This window comes from Anolis carolinensis, chromosome 6 (assembly GCF_035594765.1).
Source record: "Anolis carolinensis isolate JA03-04 chromosome 6, rAnoCar3.1.pri, whole genome shotgun sequence".
Classification (NCBI taxonomy): Eukaryota; Metazoa; Chordata; class Lepidosauria; order Squamata; family Dactyloidae; genus Anolis; species Anolis carolinensis.
In genome coordinates this window covers 80,565,167-80,582,187 of record NC_085846.1, presented here as the reverse complement: position 1 = coordinate 80,582,187, position 17,021 = coordinate 80,565,167, and the positions used below count along the sequence as shown (strand labels likewise).

At 43.5% G+C, this 17,021-nt stretch overlaps 1 protein-coding gene across 2 annotated transcripts; it reads left to right on the top strand.

Annotated features, from left to right (window-relative positions):
* Window positions 1-538: 538 nt before the first annotated feature.
* prr15 (proline rich 15) lies at window positions 539-16,519 on the top strand. 2 transcript variants are annotated; one of them, XM_008124623.3, is made up of 2 exons: window positions 539-1,059; window positions 15,556-16,519. In XM_008124623.3, exon 2 carries the CDS (start codon window positions 15,635-15,637, stop codon window positions 16,031-16,033), a length of 399 nt encoding a protein of 132 aa, XP_008122830.1. In that variant the 5' UTR covers window positions 539-1,059; window positions 15,556-15,634; the 3' UTR covers window positions 16,034-16,519. The 2 variants fall into 2 exon arrangements, with proteins under 2 accessions (XP_008122830.1, XP_062814102.1); XM_062958032.1 differs by lacking the exon at window positions 539-1,059 and adding an exon at window positions 1,081-1,105.
* The last annotated feature ends 502 nt before the right edge of the window (window positions 16,520-17,021 follow it).

The following is a 17,021-nucleotide window of genomic DNA, read 5'->3' as shown; positions in this document are numbered from 1 at the left end:
TTATGGGGAGGGTCTTTTGTTCATTAGCCCACTCTCCCAACATTTCAATCCAGTCAAAATTGTAGCATGGTACTTCTGCACGAGAGCATTTTAACTCTAATCCTCTGTAAGTGAAACACCAGCCAGATCTTGCAGGAACTTACTTTGAGCCTTTATTGGACTTACCTAGACTTACTTCCAAATAAATGTGCACCTAAGGACCCTAGTTGGCCAAGAAACAGAACCAAAAGTGTGCTACCATTTTAATGAGGGTTTTAAATTACTTCACCGTTAGTCTACATAAGGTGCAGCTTCACCAGGCATGGGCAAACTTGGGCCTTCTGGGTGTTTTGGACTTCCAACTCCCGCCATTCCTCACAGCCTCAGGCCCTTTCCTTTTCCCCCTCAGCCGCTTAAGCGGCTGAGGGGGAAAAGGAAGGGGCCTGAGGCTGTGAGGAATGGCGGGAGTTGAAGTCCAAAACACCCAGAGGGCCCAAGTTTGCCCAGGCCTGCCTTAAACCTCCCAAAGGTGAACCCCATCAAGCCTCCTGCTGACATTCACCTGTCCCTACCTGTGCTCTTAGTTCCTTTCACTTGCAGGCTGACTTCCAGAGGCCTCCAATCCCCTTCCCGGTGGAGCAGAAGGGGCGGGGCTTCTCTCTGGGTAGGACTCACCTGCACCTGCTTCCTTGTCGTCCCAGCGCTGGCCGCCCTGCACGCTCCCCATCCCTGAAGAAAGTGGCTCGGGCGGGTCACTCCGAAGGGCGAGGGAAAGGGAAGCGAAGAAAGGGAAAGCCCGTCTCTTTCTCTCCCGCTGTGTGGAAAGAGCCAGGAAAAGCAGCGCGCCTCCTGAAAGCGTCCAAGGAGGAAAAAAGTTGGCGCGTTGTTTTCGGAGCGGGCGGGCGCCTTAAGGAAAATTGCAGCCTGTTGCGGAGGCAGCGCGCAGTTGCTCCCAGGGAGTCCAGGTAACCGAGGCGCTCCCGACATGGACTGAAGACTCTCTTTCGGGGACAACCCCCCCCTCCTCTCCCAAATTTGGAGCCTGGGAAACGAAAAGAGAAGAAGAACAGAGAAGAACAGGTGAGGAAAGGAAAGGGCGGCTTGGCTGTCTTTCTTCGCTCAACAGGTGCTTTGCCTCCTTCCTTCCTTCTTTCCTTCTGCCCAGCTTGCCCATCTTCATTGAGGTCCTGGTTAAGGCAATGGAAATTAATTTAGGAGAGTTTTGTGGTGATGGGATGTAGAATTAATGCGGTTTGATACCATTTTCATTTCCATGGCCCAATGCTATGGGATTGTGGGATTTATAGTTTGTGGAGGTGCCTCACACTAAGGAGAGGTCCTTCATCTATGGATGAGTGCATCCACATTGTATAATTAATGTAGTTTGACACCATTTTCATTGCCATGGCCCAATGCTATGGGATCCTGGGATTTCTAGTTTGAGGAGGTGCCTCACACTAAAAGGAGGGTCCATAACTTGTGGGTAGGTGTAGCCACATTGTAGAATTAATGCGGTTTGATACCATTTTCACTTGCATGGCCCAGTGCTATGGGATTGTGGGATTTATAGTTGTGGAGGTGCCTCACACTAAAAGGAGGGTCCATCATAGTGGGTAGATGTAGCCACACTATAGAATTAATGCAGTTCAAAACAACTTTCATTGCCATGGCCCATTTCTATGGGATCCTGGGATTTATAGTTTGAGGAGGCGTCTCACACCAAAAAGAGGATCCATAATCTGTGTAGGTGCAGCCACATTGTAGAATTAATGCAGTTTAACGCCGCTTTCATTGCCATGGCCCAATGCTATGGGGTCCTGGGAGTTATAGTTTGGGGAGGTCCCTCGCACCAAAAAGAGGATCCATAACCTGTGGGTAGTTGTAGCCACACTGCAGAATTAATGCAGTTTGACACCACTTTCATTGCCATGGCCAAATGCTATGATGTCCGGGGATTTATAGTTTGAGGAGGTACCTCAAACTAAGGGGAGGGTCCATCATCAGTGGGTAGGTGCATCCACATTGTAGAATTAATGCAGTTTAGTACCACTTTCGCTGCTCCATATCAGTGCTATGGAATCCTGGGTGTTCTTCGGTGAGGCACCAGCCCTCTTTGACAGAGAAGGCCTTCAAAGGGCCCTTCCGCACAGCCATGTAATAACCCAGAATATCAAGGCAGATAATCCACAATATCTGCGTTGAACTGGATTATCTGAGTCCATACTGCAATATAATCCAGTTCAATGTGGATTTTATGCAGCTGTCTGGAAGGGGCCTAAGACTACAATTCCCTTTGGGCCACAGTAGTTGAAGTGGAGTCAAACTGTGTTTATCCTACAGTTAGATGCACTTATTTGCTTACTCTTAGGCTTGGCCTTCATCTGTGGTGATGGGAGGAAAAGAGTAGTTGCCCTACACTCCCAGGTGCATCTCTACTGTAAAATTAATGAAGTGTGACACCTCTTGAACTGCCATGGCTCAATGCTATGGAGTTGTTGTTTGGTGAGGCACCAGAAGTCTATGGCAGAGAAGGTGAAAGAGGTGTCCATTTGTCATTGATCCTCTAGTGTAGAAGCATCCTAAGCTTCCAGGTTGTTTTCACACTAAGCTGCTAGGTGTAGAAGCACCCCTAAGCTGCCAGTTACTTTCAAAATGTGTGACCCAAACATTCTGTTTGGCACACATTTTCCCGGTCTGCATTGGCACTGCAGTGACCCCGTGAATGCTACATATATCACGGTGGGATTGCTGCAACACTATGTAACAAAATGCGATAATTTTTCTGTTCCACCTTTGAAAGTGTTATTTCCTGTTTAATTGTATGGTACTCGGAAAGTAGTTGTTATGCTCCAGACACTTTGCTTTTGTGGCTGCCACAACTATGTTGAATTGGTTGAGGCTCTGTGAGATACTCATTGACAAACTATAGTAAAATGTGCTGCAAGATGTCCAGTGCAAACAAAGTTTTTGCAGTTTAATAAACTTTTTTCTATTCTTTTAAGATAGATCCAATTAGGAAATGACATTTATAACCCAGGAACAAAAATTGTGTTAGATAGTGTAATCAGCCATATAGTTCCCCCAAACACCCCCTCGCCTCCACTGTTAGGGGGAGCGCCACATTTCCAATCCTTCATATTATTTTTGGCCAGACAGCCCCTTTTTCCTACCGCTATGCATGGTGGCAGTAGCCTTTCAGTCAACTAAGACTAGTAGATGCCAGACAAATATAGTTTGTGGTTACTTGAGACATACTATTAAAATAGGCCTAACTAATATTGCTCCATACTGTACCATACCATAAACTCTGATTGACTTGATATTAAAATGGAAATACCATAATTAAAAGCAAAGACAACCTTAACTTAATGTAGCACAGTTTTCCTGGTTTACTATATTATAAAAACAGCTTATTAAAATTTAAAATATTATTTCTTTATTTGTTTTGTTGGTTGCTTGAGAGTCTACTGTTCATTTTATGATTTCATTACTGTGTTTTAACTTGTGTTTCCTTAATGATTGTGACTTTATTTTATGTCTTTTTAATTTTCATTTGCGCGTTTTTTGGTACTTGATATTATTGTATGTTCGTTTTGTATTTGTAAGCTGCCCCGAGTCCCCCCGGGAGATGGAGGCAGGGTATAAGAAATAAAATTATTATTATTATTATTATTGACACAACAACGTTGTATGACACAGCAAACAAGATAGGTATGCTGGATTTTGTTTCACAAAATCACAAGTCGAACACTTCCCAAGTGTCTAGGACTGTGTGATGTATTTTCGGATGATGCGTGCAGATCCCAGTAAGGTGGCCTTTTGCAGTTGGCAGATCGTAATTTTGTCAATGTCTATTGTTTCCAAATGCTGGCTGAGGTCTTTTGGCACGGCACCCAGTGTGCCCATCACCACCGGGACCACCTGCACTGGTTTCTGCCAGAGTCTTTGAAGTTCAATCTTGAGGTCCTGATAGCGGCTGAGTTTTTCCTGTTGTTTTTCATCAATGCAACTGTCACCTGGGATTGCAACATCAATGATCCAAACCTTGTTCTTTTCCACAACTGTGATGTCTGGTGTGTTGTGTTCCAGAACTTTGTCAGTCTGGATTCGGAAGTCCCACAGTATCTTTGCGTGTTCATTTTCCACAACCTTTGCAGGTTTGTGATCCCACCAGTTCTTTACTGCAGGGAGGTGGTACTTGAGGCATAAGTTCCAATGAATCATTTGGGCCACATAGTTGTGCCTCTATTTGTAGTCTGTGCAATTTTCTTACAGCAGCTGAGGATATGATCAATGGTTTCGTCGGTTTCCTTGCACAGTCTGCATTATTATTATTATTATTATTATTATTATTATTATTATTTACTGTATTTTCTTTGGACCTCATCACACTAGAGCATGGATCTACTTTAAATCCACTTTAAATCCACCTATCTGGACAGGTCCTGGGCCTCACCAAACTACAAACCACAGAATTCTGCAGGAGGCAGAAACTGGATTTAAAGTGGTTTCCTGCTCTAGTGTGATGAGGCAGTATGAAATGGAGATGTGCTTATGCTGATGTTCTTACACATACACAGGCCTTCCTCTTAAAAAAAATTCAAAGTGGGAAATACCACTTACTGGTGGCAATAATCACTTCCCAGTTCCACCCACCGTTAATGCCTCCCTACAATACAGCAAAGCTATTCTGCCCAGAGGGCCAGACACATGCCTAAAAGTTGGGATTTTTTGGGCAAATTTCATGGTAAAAGGCAAGCGTTTTTCAAATGGCTTGGAGTCCAAAGAAACACATTGCAAATGAATTGTTGCTGATGTCATGCATCAGGATCAGAGTTCCTATAAGGTCAGTATAGGATATATTTTTTTTAGTCCGTGTAGACAAGTCCCTTGAGTAGTCCCTTGAGTGTCTCACCAAATTGCTATAAGGTGTTTTGTTCAGGAGTCACATTCCCAAAGGGATGCCAGGGCTTCGTCTCCCAAGTGTGCCTGCGGAGGTTTGACTGCATGCTGGTGTCATCCTCTAGAAATGCTCTCAGGCTGTTATCCAGTGTGCACATATGAGAGAGGAAACTCTATTGACATGAAGGGGCTTTCTTGCTGATATTACTCTGCAAAGAAATGGAAACTGTAGTCCTATGTACTCCTTGGTCCCTTTATGCATCTGAGAAAGTAGATTACAAAAGCTTATGGTACAGCTTTCTTTCCCGCATATAACACCTATAGCAGTTTTATCCCATTTTACCTGCTATGGTTGCTTCCTATGGAATCATGGGATTTGCAGTATAGGGAACAGCATATAGAATTGTTCACCCAGAATTAAGCCTAAAATCTCCAAATTCCACAGACATCAGACACAGCCATTAAAACAGAGTAATAATACTATAACAGTGTGTGTACTACAAGATGATATTTCAGAGCTCTTTGAGTTCTAGTCCTATGTAATGGTACCCAGGAGGACTAAACCCCACTGTGGGACTTACCTCTGAGTAAACATGCACTGTGTCCAGTGGGAACCATTTCTAAGGAAACCTGTACAATCTGCAACCACTGCAATCTCTTCAAATTGGTCTGAAATTGGTCTGTCCTCGCCTAACCTTTGTCTCTCGCTTGCCAGTGGATTTAAGTGCACAACAGCTAGAAATCCAACAGTCTTAGCTCTCTTTAAGAATTGTGTAGGAAGTAGTATGTGAGGAGAAGAGATATTTAATGTATGCAACAATCTGCAGATTGCCGCTTTCCTAGATTTTTTTTTAAATTCAAGGCAACATAGTCCAAATTAGTTAACAAGGAGGGAATGGCTTCAATGCTAAGGCAAAGTCCTTTGCTGTGTCCTCTGTTGCACCTGCCCAAACTGCTTCCTTCCATAACACAGGTTCACCAAAGGCCCTCTAGCTATGACTTGAAACAAACATAATTTACAAGGGGATGAGGAGAAAGAAAGAAAGAAAAAGAAAGAAAGTAAAAAAAGAAAGAAAGCAAACAGGTGTTCCAATATCCATGTGGTGCTGGAAGGAAGATGGGCTGCTTACTCCTTTGCTCTTTTAAGATAAATGCTGCAGCATTATTATTATTTAAGTCTTTAAAAATTATTTGGTCATCTTATTGGCTGGTTCCAAAATGCCTCATTCTGCTGCTCTCACTGTATGCCTCTCATTTGAACATTGCATTGTAATAAATGCTAGATGTTGTGAATGGAATTCTGACTTGCAGCACTAATGTTTGCAATTCAACAAACCGGCAGGAAAGTTTTTCTCAAAAATTAAAGTGTATTCAAGTCTTCAGTGCTGACTTGAAGATAAGGAGGCATTACATGGCTTCTCTACAATACCCAGTGCTGCTTGTTGTTGATATGGTTGTTGTTGTCATCGCTACTGTTGGTGTTAACACAACTCTTCAGTGTGTTGAAGTGAAAAGGGTTCTACAAAATCTTGAAAGCAATATCCCATAATCATAGAATCATAGAGTTGGAAGAGACCAGATGTGCCATCCAGTCCAACCCCCTGCCAAGAAGCAGGAAAATCGCATTCAAAGCACCCCCGACAGATGACCATCCAGCTTCTGCTTAAAAGCCTCCAAAGAAGGAGCCTCCACCACACTCTGGGACAGAGAGTTCCGTTGCTGAACAGCTCTCATACTTAGGAAGTTCTTCCTTATGTTCAGATGGAATCTCCTTTCCTGTAGTTTGAAGCAATTGTTCTGCGTCATAGTTTCCGGGGCAGCAGAAAACAAGCTTCCTTCCTCCTCCCTATGACTTCTCCTCACATATTTATACATGGCCATCATGTCTCCTCTCAACTTTATCTTTTGCAGGCTAAACATACCCAGTTCTTTAAGCCTCTCCTCATAGGGCTTGTTCTCCAGACCCTTGATCATTTTAGTCGCCCTCTTCTGGACTCATTCCAGCTTGTCAACATCTCCCTTAAATTGTGGTGCCCAGAATTGGAAACAGTATTCCAGGTGTGGTCTGACCAAGTCAGAATAGAGGGGTAGCATTACTTTCCTGGATCTCGATACTAGACTCCTATTAATCCAGGCCAAAATCCCATTGGCTTTTTTAGCTGCCGCATCACATTGTTGGCTCATGTTTAACTTGTTGTCCACAGGGCTCTTTTTCATACATACTGCTGTTGATCCAGGCATCCTCCATTCTGTATCTTTGCATTTCATTTTCAACAAGGTTCATATTCTTTTTTTGCTAAGTCAAAGGATCATTACAAGTTCATATTTACCCAAACATTCCAAGTATAACATCTGGTGAAAACAGCAACTTAGATAACAACTCAACCCCTTTGTAGTAGTAATAATAATAATAATAATAATAATAATAATAATAATAATAATAATAAATTATTACTATTATTATTATTATTATTTCATTCTTATACCCCACCACCATCTCCCTGAGGGGCTCGGGGCAGCTTACAAATGGGACAACATGTCCACAAGACATAAAAGAAAAAGCAATCCATAAAACAAAGCACATCATAAAATACAGCAACCAAGATAAAACAGACTAAACATAACAAATAAAACAGATTGCATACGAGCTCCATCAGACCAGGTTCAACAAAAACAAAGACCAAGATTTATAAAATGGGCATGACCAAGCTATAAAAGGGCTGGGCAAGGGATAGTGCATATAGCGTACCATAGGGCTGGAGAAGTGGATGAAGTACAAAACAGAGTACTATCTGGCAACCTAGCGACTGGGCTAATATGACTAGGGACTAATCAATCTCAAAAGCTCCAGGTTTTCAAATCTCCATGAAAGGGGGACAGTGTAAGGGCTTGCCTAATCTCCCCGGGGAAGGTGTTCCAAAGTCAGAACACCACCGAGAAGGCCCTCTCTCCCATCCCACCAGCCGTGCTTGTGACAGTGGTGGAATCGAGAGGAGGGCCTCCTGAGCGGATCTTAGAGCCCGTGCCGATACATAGGGGAAGATATAAACACAAAGATAGCTGGGGACCGAACTGTTTAGAGCTTTGTAGGTAATAACCTGCACCTTGAATTGGGAGCAAAATACAGACAGAAATTGTACAAAATACAGAAAATTATAATCATGTTTATGGAGCAGGACTAGAAAATATGCAATACTGTCCTTGTAGCTTCTTGAGCTGAAGTTTTCCAAATAAATTTATAAGCAATACCATATAACAGTGGAGAATTTGCAGTTCTCCAGCCCTGGACTCCATTTCCCATCATTCCTGATCATTGGCCTTATGGATGAGAGTGGGTGATTGAAGTTGGAGTTGAGTATCAGGAGCAATACAAGTTGCCCATCCTTGTCATGTAGCCATGATAACTAAATGGAGCATTCGTGTTGAGAGGTAGTATGTACTTCTGATTTCCCATGCTTGGGAAAAATGTGAACAGGTATTACAATCATGCCTTATTTGTAATTTTCCTGGAGTAAAGCTTTGACGGCATATATACACAAACACACCAGACTATCATATAAACGCTAATCTCCCCTAACCAGACAATTACTCTTATTCAGATTAGACAGGTGGTTAGGAGCAGGAAGCAAGAGGAATATGCATGTGTTTGTAAATTCTGAGGAAATTATTTCAAAATTAATAGAAAAAACTTGAAGAAAATGAACCTTTTCTGAGGAACACACTCAGAAAGATCAAGAAAATTGACTTCATTCTATGGAGATTTGCATATAAATCTATTATTAAAATTTCCTGCTCAGATATGAATATTTCTTGGAAGTAGATCCCAGAATTCAATGGAACTTGCTCTGTTCTATAAACCTCTGCTTACACAACTTGGGAGTATTTGGCCTAAAACAAAATCGATGGCTTGCCACAGGCAACATAGCAATGCAAAATTCACAAACCTGGAAACTTAACATTTTAACCCCCACTTTGCAAATCTGTTCAAGTGGATGTTGCTACACTTTGCTGCAAATGTTCAACTCCAGCTGAGTTTATCAGGCACTGCTGGATCAGAAACCCAGTGTCCTGGAAATACCACCGCTTTGTGCTTAAATCTCCCAACCAAAGAAGCTTTTGATGAATTGTGCTAAGCAACTGAATTCTTGGTTGCTTAGCCAGTCTTGGAAAGGTTTAACTATTGCTAATGACTTCATTAGTACAAAGGGAAGCTATGTAATGTGGAAAGGTTTTAACTCTCAAAAGCACCTTTGCTGAATTACAGTTTGCATAGTTTCTCCACTGTTGTGTTTAGGAATTGATGCAGTCCCTTTTTTGCAAAATTTGTTGTTGGTGGCAAGTTTTTTTTACCTGTTGTGAACAGTACAACATATGTCGTATTTTGGGAATATAAACTCTTTCTAGATTGAGAAAAGCCAAATTAACATCTGCAAATCTATATCTACATTGCTGGGAACAAATTCAGTGAAATCTAATTCTGAGTAGACTTGTGTAATATTGTATTATTAATGAGGAACAACTGTAAGATGCTGACAAGATGTCTTATATATACAGCATGTGATCCGGCCCTGTAGACAAGTCCTCATGATTCCTGACACTCTTAGCAAGAATCCCAGCTTGCTTTCTGCCATGAGAAATTGCAGCCCTCCCAGTAGACAGTCTTATTGGCCCAAGGGACAGAATATCAAAACATCACATGCAATGGAAAAGAAAGACTGTAATTATTAATGCTACTCTTTCTGTTGAGCAGCAAAACAGGGCACTGAAAACAGCTTGCAGATCAAGATAGCTGCCTTGTTTCTTTCCTTAGGTGATTTGCACCAGGCTCAAAATGCTCAAATGACCAATGTCAGAGGTGCTTATTTACTTGGCTCTTTAACAATAATTACAATTATAGCCATTAGATTTTTAGCTCTCATGGATCTATGGTAAGAAAAGCAGTGTTTAGCAAATCAGAGTTACAGGGTTGATGTGTGTTTTTCGGGCTGTGTGACCGTGTTCCAGAAGTATTCTCTCTTGATGTTTCACCCACATCTATGGCAGGCATCCTCAGAGGTTCCTCACAACCTCTGAGGATGCCTGCCATAGAGGTGGGCAAAACATCAGGAGATAATACTTCTGGAACATGGCCATACAGCCCGAAAAATACACAACAACCCTGTGATTCCGGCCATGAAAGGCTTCAACAACAAATCAAAGTTACGTGGTCACTTCTCATGTTAAGGCTTACATTAGGACTCAGATGGGGGTGGGGAGTGGCCTCTACATGTTTATGAGATCCTGGTTTAGGCAGAGTGAAGTGATGACCTCAGGTGGCCTCATGTGCAAGAATTGGCAAGACTGTGTTAGAGAGTTGAGCAGACTGTCTCTAAAGTAGCACTTGCAGTTCAGGCCATCGTCCCACCCCAAGGGGATGAATCAGTCAGGTTTATGCATGGAACAGGATGGACACCACCTTGCTCTTCCTCTCTGCAGCAAAGTGCCATAGGTCAGCACAGTTACCACATATGTTGTTGTTATGTGACTTGAAGTCTTTTCCTACTTTTGGTGACCAGGTCAGAAGATTTTCCTGGCCAGATTTGTTCAGACGATGTTCGCCATTGTCTCCCTCTGTGTTGCAGAGGCAGTGACTTGCTGAAGTTCAATCGTTGAGTTTCCATGATGGACAGGGATTCAGACTGTAGCCTCCTGGAGTCCTGGCCCAACTTTTCAACCACTCCACCCTCCTGGCTGAAGATATTACCAGCCCTATCCTCTTATTTCATCCTCAAACATAGGATCTACCCACCACACCAGTTTCTAGGATCTATCCACCCACCAGTTTCTAAGATATGCCCACCCCACCAGTTTTTAAGATCCACCCATTTTGCTGGTTTCTAGGGTTTATTCACTCCACCAGCCTCTAGGATATATCAATCCACCAGTTTTTTGGATCTATGCAACTTATCAGGTTCTAGGATATACTTATTTCACCAGTTTTCTGGGATGTGTTCAACCACCCTTCCCTTTGTGGAACCTAAGGCCACATAGGTGTGTGTTTGTGATGGAAGTGGAGGAGTGGAAAATAGATTCAGGTCCTGCGAGTCCCTGTGAGAGCATCATTTCTTCCTTTCCTTTTCTGTAGGACACTGGCCAGGTTTCTTTCTTTGGGCATTTTGCACTAGGCTCAAAATGCTCAAATGACCAATGTCAGAGGTGCTCATTTCAGTGGCTTTGTATCAATAATTACCTTTCAACTGCTGACTTCTTAGCTTTTGTGCTTTTATGGTAAGAAAAGGATGCTATGAAGCAGCGTTTCATAGAATCATAGAGTAGAAAGAGACCTCATGGGCCATCCAGTCCAACCCCCTGCCAAGAAGCAAGAGAATTGCATTCAAAGCACCCCCGACAGATGGCCATCCAGCCTCTGCTTAAAAACCTCCAAAGAAGGAGCCTCACAAATCAAAAATGACGTCGTCATTGGATGGAAAGTGCAGGAAGGGAACTTTGTACGTGTAAGGACATTGTTCAGGCCGAATGATGTGATGGCCCCAGGTGATCCCCAATACAGAAAGTACCGGGAAGATTTTAGAACTTTCCAGACTGTGTCTTGTGACACATTAGTGTGCCGGCTGCAGTGTGTAACTGTGTTGTGTGAATGTAACATTGAGAACTCAGAGTCTATATAAAATAAGCAATAAATTACACACACAAAGGTTTTCATGAGATGTTATATTCCTATACATTTCATTATACAGTTTTTATGTCTGCCTGTATCTTTTATAAGGTTGGTTTAACCTCTGGTTTGCTAGTAAAACTGAATTACTGTGTCACAAAATGATGCATGTCTAAAAAGTATGTCACCAACATGAAATGTTTGGAAAGCTCATGAATAGATGCATCCTAAGGCCCCATCTATATTGACCATTTAATGCAGTTCGAAGCTAGCGTCAAACTGCAGCAGCCAGACGACAAGCATGCAAAATGATGTATGACTAGAAAGGTGTGTCACCAAGGTGAAATGTTTGAAAAGTGCTGTGTTGGAGAGTTGTGCAGATGCCCCTAAAATAGCAAATGCAGTGAGGGATTCTGTCACAACTCCAGGGGCTGAAGAAGGATTAAACCCATCCCATCAGTGTCTATCCAGCCTACCTTTCCCTTTGTGTAACAAGAGGGCATAGATATGCCTTTTCTTATGGAAGAGGATAGATTCAAATCCTGTGGTTTCCTCTGAGCCAGTGGTTCTCAACCTGTGGATCTCCAGGTGTTTTGGCCTACAACTCCAAGAAATCTCAGCCAGTTTACCAGCTGTTATGATTTCTGGGATCTGAATCCCAAAACATCTGGGGACCCACAGGTTGAGAACCACTGCTCTAAACCCATGGTTTGATTTGGGGGGGGGGGGGGCAATAACAGAAGTTTGAAGGAGTAAAACCATTTCTCAATGTATTCCTGTTATTCCACCCACCTATGTCGCCATCATTAAAACAACCATAGTTAGTGAAATGGGAAGTGAGGAGCGGGAATAACTGATGAAAATGGGTAAAATGGTTTTCCTCCTTCAACTCCCCACACCCCATAAAATGAGCTATCCTTCTCTGTCTAGCGCCCAGATAATGAAACAGTACCAATTAAGATAAAGTGGCAGGATATTCTCACATCTTTTCACCAAAGACACGCAATGAAGTTGGACACTTAAGTTACCCTGATAGCCTCATCACACCAGAGCATGGATTCACTTTAAATCTCCTGCAGAATTCTGGGCTTTGTAGTTTAGGGAGGCCCAAGACCTGCTTGGCTGAGCAGTTTAAAAACCCCTTCCTAAACTACAAGCCCCAGACCTCTGCAGGAGGCAGTAACTGGATTCAAAGTGGATCCATGCTCTAGGTCCCTGAATGCAATACAGATTACTCAAATCAATTTGTCCTTTTATTTTCTCTTTCACAGAATCATAGAATAATAAAGTTGGAAGAGACCATATGGACCATCTAGTCTAACCCTCTGCCATGCAGGAAAAGCACAAATAAAGTATCCCTAACAGATGGCCATCCAGCCTCAGTTTAAAAGTTTCCAAGGAAGGAGCTTCCACCACACTCGAGGCAGAGAGTCTCACTGTTGAACAGCTTGTTTGGTCAGGGAGTTCTTCCTAATGTTCAGCTGGAATCTCCTTTCCTGTAATTTGAACCCATTGCTCCTAGTCCTAGTTTCAAGGACTAGGAGCAATGTCTGCTCCCTCTCCCTTATGACACCCTTTCACGTATTTATACATGGCTGTCATGTCTCCTCTCAACCTTCTTTTCTGCAGGCTAAACATAGTAAGGGTAAAGGTTTCCCCTGATGTTAAGTCCAGTTGTGTCCGACTCTGGGGGTTGGTGCTCATCTCCATTTCTAAGCTGAAGAGCCAGCGTTGTCCATAGACACCTCCAAGGTCATGTGGCCGGCATGACTGCATGGAAAGCCGTTGCCTTCCCGCCGGAGCGGTACCTATTGATCTATTCACATTTGCATGTTTTCGAAGTGCTAGGTTGGCAGAAGCTGGAGCTAACAGTGGGCGCTCACTCCGCTCACCGAATTCGAACCTGGGACCTTTCGGTCTGCAAGTTCAGCAGCTCAGCGCTTTAACACACTGAGCCACCGGAGGCTCCAGGCTAAACATACTCAGTTCTTTAAGACGCGCCTCACAGGGCATGGTCTCCAGACCTTTTATGATTTTAGTCACCCTCCTCTGGACACCTTTCAATATCTTTTTGAACTGTGCTGCCCAGAATTGGACACAGTATTCCAGGTGAGGCCAAGCAGAATACAAGGGCACCATGACTTCCCTTGATCTAGACAATATACTCCTTTTGATGCAGCCCAAAGTCCCATTGGCTATTTTAGCTGCTGCTTCACACTGTTGGCTCCTGTCCAACTTGTTGTCCACGAAGACTCCAAGATCTTTTTCACATGGACTGTTGTCAAGCCAGGCATCACCCATTCTGTATCTTTGCATTTCATTTTTTCTGCCTAAATGCAGTATCTTACATCTGTCCTTGTGGAAATTCATTTTGTTAGTTTTGGCCCAGCTCTCTAATCTGTTAAGGCCATTTCATGGATATGTTCCTTAGAAGCTTGTTTTAACCGTTTAGGCTTCCTCCAGGTGAAGAGGAGTTCACTTTTGGAAGACAGGCAGTCCCCGAGTTGCAAACATCCGACTTGCAAACAACTAATAGTTAAGAATGAGGTTGAAACAACAGGAATATAGTATATAGGTCCCCTAGAACCATGTGAAATCACTGTTACTGGGTTTCTGTGAGTTTTCCGGGCTGTATGGCCATGTTCCAGAAGTATTGTCTCCTGACGTTTTGCCCACATCTATGGCAGGCATCCTCAGAGGTTGTAAGGTCTATTGGAAACTAGGCAAGTGGGGTTTATATATCTGTGGAATAATGTCCAGGGTGGGAGAAAGAATTCTTGTCTGTTGGAGGCTAGTGTGAATGTTGCAGCTGACCACCTTGATTAGCACTGAAAAGCTTTGCAGCTTCAAAGTCTGGCTGCTTCCTGTCTGGGGGAATCCTTTGTTGGAAGGTGGTAGCTTGCCTTAATTGTTTCATGTCTGGAATTCCCCTGTTTTTATAGTGTTGTTCTTTATTTACTGTCCTGATTTTAGAGTTTTTTAAAATACTGGTAACAAGATTTTGTTCGTTTTCATGGTGTCCTCCTTTCTGTTGAAATTGTCCACATACTTGTGGATTTCAATGGCTTCTCTGTGTAGTCTGACTTGGTGGTTGTTCGAGTGGTCCAGCATTTCTGTGTTCTCAAACAATATGCTGTGTCCAGGGTTGGTTCATGAAGTCCTCTACTATAGCCGAATTCTCTGGTTGAGTTAGTCTGCAGAGCCTTTCATGTTCCTTGATTCGTGTTTGGACGCTGTGTTTGGTGGTCCCTATGTAGACTGTGTTGTCAAAGAATAATAATAATAAACTTTATTTGTATACTTCTCTATCTCCCCGAGGGGACTCAGGGCGGTTTCCATCATAGGCAAAACATTCAACTACCGGAACAAGAATATAAACACAACCATAATAAAACATCAACACAATTATTATTTAGCATAACATATTGATTTAAAGTTAAACCCGTTTCAGTACTAATCATTTGGGTGAGATTCAACTGCCAATGGACAGAATTCTAGGGTGGGCCTAGGCAGCTACAAGAGGCTGGGGCCAGGGCTAGAGGCTGGGGGGGGGGGGGGGGCAGGGATAGCACTTTCATGGCCAGAATCACTGGGTTGCTATGAGTTTTTCAGGCTGTATGGCCATGTTCCAGACACATTCTGACCTGATCTTTCACCCACATCTATGGCAGCCATCCTCAGAAGTTGTGAGGTATATTGGAAACTAAGCAAGGGAGGTTTCTATATCTGTGGAAGATCCAGGGTGAGATCCAATAGACCTTACAACCTCTGAGGATGCCTGCCATAGATGTGGGCAAAACATCAGGAGAGAATGCTTCTGGAACATGGCCATACAACCCAAAAAACTCACAGCAACCCTATGTAGACTTGTCCACAGCTGCATGGTATAGGGTAGACTCCTGCAGAGGTGAGAGGCTGTTAATAACTCATTTCCAAAATGACCCTCTTGAGAATCAAGCTGGCCCCTAAGTTGGGAACCACTGCTCTAAGCGCATTGCTTCTTTCTTCTATTACTGCAGGACTCCAGCCTTGGATTTTGGGCCCCGCACTTGAGCAGAGCCGAAGGGGGAGCTTGCGAGCGGCTTTTTCCTGTGGAAGATGGCTGAAGGAGCCCACACCACCACTTCACCACCCGGAGCCAGAGGAGGAGGAGGAGGAGGCGGCGGCTCCTCGGGCACCTGGTGGAAATCGCTGACCAGCCGGAAAAAGGCCAAGGAGGCACTCTCGGCGGCTGCGCCTGGCTCCTCTTGGCCCCCTCCCTCTGAGGCCTCAGAGCCACCACCTTGCCCGCCCAGCCCCTCAGAGACCCGGGAGAGTCCACAACAGCCTGGCGTGGGCAGCGGGAGCCGGAGGAACCTCAAGATCTCCCGTTCGGGGCGCTTCAAGGAGAAGCGGAAAGTGCGTGCCGCCCTGCTGGTCGAGAGTCCACAGAAGCTCTTTGAGGGTGAAGGAAACAGCGCTGCCGCTAACAACAGTGGAGAGCCACCCTGCCAGTGAGCAGCATTAAGACTGCCTTGAGCAGCAGTGACATCGGCCTAGAAGGAAGAGAGAGGAACTTAGTCTCAAAGAGAAGCACCTTGCTGTCCTCTTGCTTCCCTTTCAAGTCTGGAGGACACAGACAGCCTTAGTCCAAAACTAAGATTTAGTCTCTCTTTCTCCTCTCATGAACCATACAATGCAGAAACATGTCCTGAGAGGCACAAGGAAGCCAAGGAGTCCATTCTAGATTCTCCACCTCCCACTTTCCCATGAAATTAACGAGTTCAGAGGACTCAGGTCCGAATTTGTCACAGTGAATTATTTCCCAACACTTTTTGTTCCTCACCCTATCACCTTTCACTCCTATTATCCAAGGAGAGGGTCTCATCATAGCCCTTCTCTCTCTTGAACATGTACTGAGAGGTGCGAGGAAGATGATGACTGTTGATTCTAGTTCTTCCCCATCCCACTTTCTGTGAAATTAAATGGTTCCGCGGGAACACATTTACATTTGTCAGGGTGAATTATTTCCCTACACTTTCTTGCTCAGGCTGTTTCTCTTTCCATTAGGATCCAAGGAAATGTGACTACCATAGCAGGCATGTATAACAATTGGAAAATAATGTTACACAGTCTCTTGGGCCATACCCTTTTGGAAATAAATGGCAATCATAACCTTGTTGAAAATGAAAAGTTATGTCCCATCTGTTTGGCAAATGTGAATCTCCAAGAACATGTGGAGACCACCTTTTGAAAACCACTAGTCAAGAAAAGCATGACCTTGTTAGAAGTCAACTCTTTGAATAAGTGATATTCACAAGCATTCATGTAATGGCACACAGGTAACTCACCTGTTACACTGAAGAACCATGTCTTTGAACTACCACTACAAAAATATATTTGGTTAGCAAAAGATGGTTTTGTTTTTTTTAAAGTTGAAATTTCAGTTGTAATTGCCTAAAACATATACACTCCCTTTAAAAACCTTTTAGTATATATCAGTGGT